The sequence below is a fragment of the Mastomys coucha genome, unplaced genomic scaffold (assembly GCF_008632895.1).
Source record: "Mastomys coucha isolate ucsf_1 unplaced genomic scaffold, UCSF_Mcou_1 pScaffold8, whole genome shotgun sequence".
Lineage (NCBI taxonomy): Eukaryota > Metazoa > Chordata > Mammalia > Rodentia > Muridae > Mastomys > Mastomys coucha.
The window spans coordinates 73,573,691-73,583,518 of record NW_022196914.1 but is presented as its reverse complement, the minus strand read 5'-3'; the positions used below and the strand labels follow the sequence as shown (position 1 = coordinate 73,583,518).

General features: G+C 42.3%; 2 protein-coding genes across 3 annotated transcripts in view; one reads left to right on the top strand and one right to left on the bottom strand.

The window, feature by feature from the left end:
- Positions 1-3,148: 3,148 nt before the first annotated feature.
- Gzma (granzyme A) overlaps positions 3,149-9,828 on the top strand; it is a 7,478-nt gene continuing 798 nt past the window's right edge. Inside the window, exons 1-4 of the mRNA XM_031360074.1 lie at positions 3,149-3,372; positions 5,882-6,026; positions 7,989-8,130; positions 8,314-8,583. Of these exons, the coding sequence (XP_031215934.1) occupies positions 3,267-3,372; positions 5,882-6,026; positions 7,989-8,130; positions 8,314-8,583 (663 nt within the window). The 5' untranslated portion in view covers positions 3,149-3,266. The remainder of the gene's footprint in view (positions 3,373-5,881; positions 6,027-7,988; positions 8,131-8,313; positions 8,584-9,828) is intronic.
- The window catches only part of Cdc20b (cell division cycle 20B), a 66,557-nt gene continuing 63,092 nt past the window's right edge, over positions 6,364-9,828 (bottom strand). For both annotated transcript variants that reach the window (XM_031360071.1, XM_031360068.1), the window contains one exon: positions 6,364-6,938. Coding sequence is in view for 1 of the 2 variants with exons in the window: in XM_031360068.1 (XP_031215928.1) it covers positions 6,913-6,938 (26 nt within the window). In the remaining variant the exon portion in view is untranslated. The remainder of the gene's footprint in view (positions 6,939-9,828) is intronic.

Here is a 9,828-nt window from a genome sequence, read left to right as displayed (position 1 = left end):
TATTCACTTATAAGTGTGTATTATCTGTTAAGTGCATGATAATCAGGCTACAGTCCACAGACCCAGAGAAGTCAGGTAAAGAGGAGGGCTATACAGGGCATGCATGGATCTCCCTGTGAAGAGGAAATAAATAGAATATATTCTGAGGGTAGACTAGGGACAAGTGGGGACAGGAGGGGGAATCAGGTGGAGGGAGGGAGTGTAGGGAGAGATATGGAGGAGGTGTGGAAACTTTCCCCTAGTTCTGGGAAAACTTCCTGGAGTCTATGAGGGAGACCCCAGTGAGGACTCACAGTAATGCAGGGTATGGAATCTAAGCTGCCCATCTTTTGTATCCAGGCAAGGCTTTCGGTGGTGAGACAGGGTTACATTCAGTTGGATTGTTGACTGAGGAGATCCCACAACGACCTCTAAACAAGCCAGGCTGATGCTAGGACAGAGGATCACCCTCTGAAAACTGACAGTGTGGCCCCATTTCTGAGTATAACTTTCATTCACTCATGGACCGTAGAGAGGCAGAGCTGGTTCAGGCATGGAGACTTCACCCCTCACCCCTAGTCTCTTTGCATGAGAAGGAATGAGAATCTTATGCCTCCAGGCTATGGAAAGAGAAGCAACAAAACAGGGACTGTCCCAGATGTGAGGAAAGTATTTGCAAATCATACGTGTGATGAGAAACTTGTATTTGGAATATTTAAAGAATGCTTATCCTTCAATAATAAGAAGAACATAATTTAAAAATAGGCAGAGGATACAAACAGAGGTTTCAGTAAAGGCATGGCACATGAGGGACTCAACGTTAGTCATTGGGGAAGTGCAAATCAAAACCACAATGAGATGCTGCTTCGCACCCACTAAAACAGAAATTATCAGAATGGTGACAACACGGAAATGATGCAGACCAATTAGAACCTTTGTTGGTTACTGGGGAAAGCCTAATATGCTACATCCACTTCACAAAATAGTTCAATAGTTCCTAAAAATGTTAAACACACAGTTACTGTGCAACTACCCAATTACCCAGTAATTGCACTAATAAGTACAGACCCCCCTAAAAAAAATGAAAATAGAAGTTCACATTTAAACATTACACATAAATGTTCACAGTAGCTCAAGATTACAAATAAGCCACATATCCATCAACTAATGAATGAATAAATAAAATATTTTACCTATATAGTGAAATATTATTGGCAATAAAAAGAAATAAAATATTGACATCCATAACAATATAAACTCTCAAAAGAATTGTGCCAAGTGATTGCACTTGTATTATATGATTGCACTAACCTAAAATTCCTGGACAAGCAAATCTGTAAAGACATAAAGAAGATTAAAGGGATCCTGATCAACAGCTAATTGATAAAAGGTTCTTGGGGAAAATCAAATGTCTTATAGTTAGATTATAATGGTGACTATACAACTCTGGAAGTCTGCCTTAAATGAGTGGCGCTATAGTGCATGAACTACACTTTACCAAACGGTTAAAAGTCAGAATAAGTAGAGAAACCATGACCACAGTTATATATAAGTAAAACTGACAGTGTCTCCCTTTTCATTTGGTGCAACTGTGAATTTGTAAAAGAAAAAAAAGAAAACTGACAAGAAAATTACTCTCCAAAACCAGAAGTGTGCTATCTCACTGATGTTCCTGACAAGGACGAATTGATAAAGACTCGTGAGATCTGAGGAAAAGGACCGCAGGCATCTAAGCAGGGGTCCCTTCTAAGGTCACATGATTTCTGAAGAAGTACTCCTGTTGGTCTGAAGCCACACCGGGCTAACTGTGGGGCTTAACACCAGACATCCTCGTGGAACAAATGGCCGGCCATGCGCCTCACAGTGGAGACCCCTTCCTCCACTCAGACAGAAAGCTGAGTAGACTTTCTACTAGAAACCAAGTCACCACTGTCCTTCAGAGACTGGCCAGGCGTCTGTCTGGTTTTTTGGGTTTTTTTTTCTGCTTTTTTGTTTTGTTTTATTTGTGGTTGTTGTTTGTAGAGCAGCCGAGGGAATGGTAAATGAACATCCTCACTTGGGCCTTGCTTCTTGTTTAACTTCCTGGGTCTGTAGGGTGTATCATAGGTATTCTATACTTTGTAGCTAACAGTCACTTATCAGTGAGTCCAAACCAAGCATGCCTTTTGGGGTCTGAGTTATCTCACTCAGGATGACATATTTTCTTTTTTGTTTTTTTTCATCTTTTTTTTTCTTTATTAGATATTTTAAGAAAGCAACTTTCCCTAACGTTGGGACAAAATAACCTCTCCTTTATTACATTTCCTTTATTATTATGGCAGGAGCTTCTGTCCATAAATGTTCCTCTGGATCTCAGAAATATATTGCTTATATTTTTCTTATCAATTCTTATAACCCAAGAAAATAGCTAAGAAGAAATGTGCTTTGTGACCAATTTTAGGACTTTTTTTTTAAAAACTCCAAGTGTGTGTGTGTGTGTGTGTGTGTGTGTGTGTGTGTGTATGTGTGTACATGTGTATGCATATGCCTGAGGAGACCAGAGGTTGACACTGGGCATCTTTCTCAGGCAGTCCCCACTATTTTTTTGAGACAGGGTCTCTCGCTAAACCTGGAGCTTGCCAGTGCAGCTGGATCTTCCGGTATCTGCAGTTCTGGGATCACAGCTACACGCTGTTGCACCCAGATTGTTATGTGCGTTCTGGGGATTCGAACTCAGGCCCTCGTGTTTGTGTGGAGCTTGCCAGTGCAGTTAGATCTTCCTGTATCTGCAGCTCTGGGATCACAGCTACACGCTGTTGCACCCAGATTGTTATGTGCGTTCTGGGGATTCGAACTCAGGCCCTCGTGTTTGTGTGGCAAGCACTTGAACAGCTCGCTGATCCACCTCCTTAGCACCTAAAACTCTGATTTTTGCCTTTTCAAAAAGTTCCTACTAAGGGATCCTGAAGATAGTATTGCCATTGATGAAAACACCCCAGCTGAGTCATTTCTAGACCCTGCTTATGAACTACATTCTAATGGCAACAAGACTACCTCCCCTCTCAACTATCAGTATGAGGCTACAAACCCTGTGTCTCCACCCCGCAGCACTAACTCATCATCACAGCTACGGTGAGGAGGGAGGGATCACACCTCACATCTACTCTCCCCTCATTTAGTTTCATTTTCCAGCTCTACACCTGGACATTAGAAAGAGAAGAACTGAAACCACATCCTTTGTACTCTCACATATAAGTGGAAAGAAACAAAAACAGAGATCCCTGCTGATTAACGTGGGGAGAGGCACGATGAAGAACATCTGTGTTCCCTGGGTGTCAGGCACGATGAAGAACATCTGTGTTCCCTGGGTGTCGTCTCTTGCTACTGTCTTTTTTCTTCTGCTAATTCCTGAAGGTAAGACAGACTCATGTCATTTTCATCAAAACCATAATGGAATGGATTTTTGGGTTGCTTTCACCATGGTGTCTTAAGTATAAAGAATAGAGTACCCAAAGCCTGGGAACATTTAGCATTCGTTTGTAAATTATATTAATTTTAGAAGAAAAATATATATTTGTAGTTTCTAAAAAATTAGAAAAACCACCAATGGATATTGCTTCCAATTTATAGCTTGAATTTTGCCTTAAAAGACAATTTTAGATGAGCAAAGAAATGAATGAAACACTCTTGAGTTGGGAGATCAACCTCTGTCCTTCGAGGAAGGAAAGAGTGGTGAATGAGGCATCTCAGCCTTTCTTTCTTCAAATACTGTGCAGACAGCTTTGAAGAGGGTTGCACTGAGCCTGAGCTAGGCAGCAGAAGCTGATGAGGACTGTGGGGACTTCCTCACTATTGCTCTCGGTTAGTGTTTTCCTGGCAAGTCTTCCCGACTCTGGGGAAGACCTCGCACTGACTGCTTGGTAGAGCTGTAGTATTTTCTCTTCTGCTGATCCTGCTAGTGAACAGGAACCAATTCCTGTCTGAGGAAAAGCACCATGCACCCACCCATGGAAGTGCCGTCATGGTTCTTGCCTGGACACTGGAAGAACAACAGCTTCTGCGACGTTCTCCATGTTCCTTGAAGAACCCGATAGAAAGATTGGCATGGGGTAAAAAGGCAGGCAAATATGGGAGCAGCCATGATTTATCACAGGACCCATAAACTTTTAAAGGTAAGAGTTGTGGGCAGGAATCCAAAAGAAGTCCTAGGATTAAACTTATGACTATCAGTGAAAGAGAACTTTAAAACAAGGTTGAAAGATGTTTGAGACCAAAAGTGGGCACATGACCGGCATGGCACACCACACAGTCACTCAGACATGCCAAATCCTCCCCAGCCATGAGATTAGAGCAGGTTTTCTTTCCCCCTTTATTTCTTTATAATTGAATTTTGGTTTTGTGAGGGTTTTTTAATCAAATTATTTATTTTCTTCAAAGTAAACAGTAACAACAACTTTTTCTATTATACTCTATTTTCTGTGTTCAGAAGGAGCTGTGTGGACCAAAATGGGAGGGAGCAAGAAAGCACTAACTACTTCATATGCTGGACTAGTTAGAATACTCTTGGAGGCTTTTTAAAGCAATGTCTGAATACCACAGCTCCTGCCTCAGAAATTCTATTAAATCTAACTCTGAATGGGGATGAGCAGTTGCTGGTTTTTAAAAGCTTTCCATCTACTGTAATCCTTACCACAACCTTTTTAAGACTAGTTAGTGGGGACCTGGCCCTACTGCCCAGACCAGCATGTGTGCTCAGAGACAGAGCCTTACAAAAGAGAATCTTCTTGAATTCATTATGATGTCCACAGATATTCATTTGCAGTCTAGCTTTGTAAGAGTAACCCCAGAAAAACTAGGGATGTGGATAAATTCCCTTTGATTCTGGAGCCTAAAATTCTGCCTTCCCAGTTCCCTTATGGAGATGGACCCTGTCTTCTCTCTTCCTGCCTCTCACCCTCCTCAACCAGATGAGAAGCTCCAAGTCTACAACTGGTACTTGTGAATTTGGTCAGTAGTTGGACTTCATTATAGAATAAGAAGTGTTGCTTTCTACTCAAGCAAACATAACACTCAGCCAAAACAGTCAGAAGTGTTTCAGGAGAATCCAGGAATATTTTGCATAGAAGTTGAAAAAACGGAAGCTATGTCACAGGACACAAGGTCCTCTCCCGTCATTATGCTTGCCTTATGTCTCTGTGTCTCTAACAGTGAATCTATTATCCTGGCCCAGTTCATGCAAGTTCTGCTAAGGTGGATTATCTACTTATAGCACCTCTGCTCCTTATAGCTCATTTGAAAGGGGCTTTAACTAAACTGTTTAGTCTGGGGATTGAGAGAGAACATGGGGAGGAGCTTTGTTATTCTCTTGATTTGTGAATGAAAGTGGTGCTTTTGATACCTGAAATCTCACAGTGACCAAAGTCTTCCTGAAGGGACACAGCTAAAATGTGCTAACATCAACTTTTATACTGTGTTTTTGAATGGCCTCTGAGTGTGAGAGGGGAAACCAGCAGGCTTCTAAAAGCCCACTCCTTGCCCTACTCCAATTCACACTCATCCAGAGGGGGGTAGGGACAGCTAGGCTTGCATGATCACCAGCAGCTCCTCTATAGAAACCACTGCTGGTGCTGACCACTGCACAGCTCTGTGTCCTTAGCAAACCCTGAGCTCTGAGACTACAGTTATGACAGATCTCCAGCTGAATGGTTCCTGGACACCAGTGGCAGCCTTCTGTGGATGTGACAGCAGGAGCCCAAAAGGGCCAAGACTTAGGGTGTTACATCAGGACTACATAGGACATAAACATAAGGTGATAGCAAATTCTCTCCAAATTCAAAACACATGCCTTGTCCCAGAAATGTGGCTTTCTTGAGGGACTATTAGGAGTGGGCATTGACCTGGCTGGCCTTCTTCTGTTGATCAGGTGGCTGTGAAAGAATCATTGGAGGAGACATAGTCGTTCCTCACTCAAGACCATACATGGTTCTACTTAAACTAAGTTCAAAAAGCATCTGCGCTGGCGCTTTGATTGCAAAGGACTGGGTGTTGACCGCTGCCCATTGTAACATGTAAGTTCTTGAGATTGAAAAGCTTTTGGAGAAATAGTCTATTGAGAAGATATAACAATAATAAGACTACATCTCACTAACACATGGAAAAACCACTTATTTTTTCATACATAAGGGAAGTCTTTAACAACTTGTACTGATCTAAAGGAAAGTTAAGCTGCAAGGAGTCAAGCCAATGAGAATACAGTGTCCATAAGCTCTATCTGTAGGTCCATGGGGGGGGTGGGAGAAAGGGAGGAGGGGGAAGGAGAGGGAGAGGAAGAGGGAGAGAGAGAGAGAGAGAGAGAGAGAGAGAGAGAGAGAGAGAGAGAGAGAGAGAGAGAATAGGCTTGCCAGTATAGGAAGGTGGTAGAAGAAATGGAGAACAACAGGAGTGAATATGATCAGGATAAATTGTATCCAAGGTTTTTTTAAAAAGATAATAAATGGGTTTATTAAGTAAAAATAAAATCAGGCTGGTTATCTTATAAAGGGGAGAGAGAAGTCACTCCCAAGCATTAATAAGCTTGTGAGCTGGGGTAAGGCTGAAATACCAGCAGCTGCAGTACTCCAGACACTCAGTGGATCATTACATGGCATCCACCTCTTCCACTTCTCTTGAGCATGTTCCATTTGCTGTGTGAATCCCATGTGGAGAAGGGTTTCTGGTCCTTCTCTGCCAAATGGCTTCTTTCCTCTGTTGTCTTGGTGACACTGTCCCCCGTGCCTACGCTCTTGCCACAACACTACACAGGCAACAAAAGTTCAAACTAATCCAAGCCAACTGAAATTACAAATTCACTTCTTTGGTCATGTACCAAAGTCTTTAGTAGCCATATGTGGCTCATGGCTATTGGGTCATGCAATTTATAAAACATATTATCGAAGCATGCTCTGAAGAGTACAGTTATGATGTCTTGAGACCATTCTCAGCTGGAATATGGAGAAAAGACGATGTGAATATTGTTAGGTTTGGTACATAGCAGGTTGTGAAAGACAAGCATAAGCATAAGATAAGCATAAACACATCAGGAAATATTTGCACCCTGCACAGCATGCACGTAGGATCCTTGGCTAAGCGGTTTCTGGAAGTTTTCCCATCTGAGTTTGTTCTCTTACAGGGAGATTTGCCAGGAACTGCTTTACAACTACCAGCTGCCCTTGGTTCTTATCTACGGATCTCCTCCTGGGAGCTTTCCTTTTCAGGGTTTGCATCCTAACTCTCTACCATGGCTAATCACAGAGAGGAAAGATGGAAACAAACCTAAGATTTGCATCTTGAAAATGGAACATCTCTCATTTGCTTCTTTTTTTTATAAGAGCTCAGTTATCTTGTCATAAACAAGCTGTTGAAGATAAGACATGTGTGATGGATCGAATGTCATTTGCCCTCTCAAAAGTTCATTTGCTGGAAGCTTGGTCCCTAGGGTAACCATACAGAGAGGGAGTGGGACCTTTAAGAGCTAGATCATTGGGGCTCCATTATGGTAACAGGGTGAATGAAGACTTCAGAATCAGTCTGTTAGCATGAGTAGCTTGCTGTAAATTGAACTTGAGCTTGGTCTCTGGTCTTTGAGCTCAGTCTCTGGTCCCTGTCTTCCTTCCTCTGTCACTCAGCTGATCCTCTTCACACATCCCCATCCCTCCCACCTCCATGAGCTGATAGGGAGCAGGCACAAGTCCCCATTGGCAGTCAAGCAGACCTGACACTGAGCTCTCAAACTCCAAAGCTGTAAGCCAAAGGAAAGATCTATCTATTCTTTGTTACACACCCAGCATGTGGTGTTTTGTTAAAGCTAATAAATCAAAGGCAATAATGATAACAGAGTCCTAAACCACCTTACCATTCAAAGCAGGTTTATTCTTCCAAGACACCAATTTTCTCCAAAAGGAGCATGTATACCAATGGTGTAATGAAGCTGTCCAATATATATTATGCCCAGTCTCTGATTAAACTAGTAACTAGTATTGTATCTATTATAGGGGAAAGAAATCTGAGGTCATTCTTGGGGCTCACTCAATTAAGAAAAAGGAGCCAGAACAACAGATATTATCTGTTAAGAAAGCATTTCCCTATCCATGCTTTGACCAATATACACATGAGGGTGATCTACAACTTCTACAGGTATGTACCTTTAGTTGTCTTTTTGAGTCACAGAACCTTCTAAAGTCTCACCATATACATGAGACAGTATGTCCCTAGTCCCCTTCCTGGTACAAAAAAAGATTGCTCCAGAGGACTGGGTAAGAAGTTCAAACATTAATACTAATCCTATACTCTTAACTGGTTATGTTTTTCTTCCTACAGCTAAAAAAAAAAGCAACAATTAACAAAAATGTGGCTATCCTTCACCTACCTAAAAAGGGGGATGATGTGAAACCAGGAACCCGATGCCAAGTAGCAGGGTGGGGGAGTTTTAAGAATAAGTCACCTCCCTCTGATACTCTGAGAGAAGTCAACATCACTGTCATAGACAGAAAAATCTGCAATAATGAAAAACACTATAATTTTAACCCTGTAATTGGACTAAATATGATTTGTGCAGGACACCCCCGTGGTGGAAAGGACTCATGCAATGTAAGTGAAACAAGATGGAGTGTGTTAGCTACTGAAGCAAGGCACATGGGTGTGCATGGTGTGATGTCATGCTTGGCCTTGTCAGAGCATTGGCTTCTGTAGGTTCTGCTGTGCTGGTTGGTTGGTTGGTTGATTGGTTGGTTGGTTGGTTGGCTGGTTGGTTGGTTGGTTGGTTAGTTGGTTGGTTGGTTGGTTGGTTGAGACAGGGAGTCCCACTATATATCTCTGACTATTCTGGAACTCACAGAGATCCACCTATCTCTGCCTCCCAAGTGCTGAGACTAAAGGCATACACTACCACACCTAACCTTCTACTATGCTTTTTGAAATTTGGTAAGACGTAGGTAAATAAAATTATACATTCAGCTTCAAAGTCACTAAAAATAAGAATTCACTGGTAAGGCCATTGGCAACCTTCTACACTGACTTTGTTTCATATATTTAAAAACAAATATATTTGGTTTTGAAATATATTTTTAAAACATACATATACATACACATGTACATATACATAACATGGGGTATTACTTGTTTTCCTTATATTGCTATTTAGAGATACAAACAAGAGACATAAAATTCTAAAGAGTTCCTGGAAAGCCTTCAGGCTTTCCCACCTCACCACAACCCCCAAAAGTGATGTAGCTGTGTTTGAAATGCCAGCCCTTCCCAAATCTGCCCAGAGACTTGGGACTAGATCTCATAGTTTCTTAGCACTGAACCTAGTAGACAATCTCAAGCATAACCCCCATCAGACAGTGAATAAGGCTCCCTCCCATGTCCCCCAAAATAGGAGGAACAGGGCCTGATTAAAGACAAGAATTAAGAAGACAACTTGGCAAATTTTTAAACCCTTAGTTCTTAGCTTGTCAGTTCTTGCCTTTCCCACCCTGAGGTGAGGGCAGTGTGCAGTTATCAGGGAGTTGTCAGAGGAGTCAGAGGAATTAGGCCTTGTGTTCAGGACCAAGATTACCCAATGCTAAGAAGACACAGCATCTGTCCTTCACACCCTTCCTCTTTATTTTCCCCTCCCCTCCTCATCACCTCCCACATCACCTTCACTGATGGCACCCAGGAGCCTGCCTTTGCCTCATGGAATCACATGTACCCCCCAGAGGCCACAGCAGCCTCACACCAGGACCTCACACCAGCCCAGGAAACACTGAAGCTCAGGACCTCACACCAGCCTAGGAAACACTGAAGCTCAGGACCTCACACCAGCCCAGGAAACACTGAAGCTCAGGACCT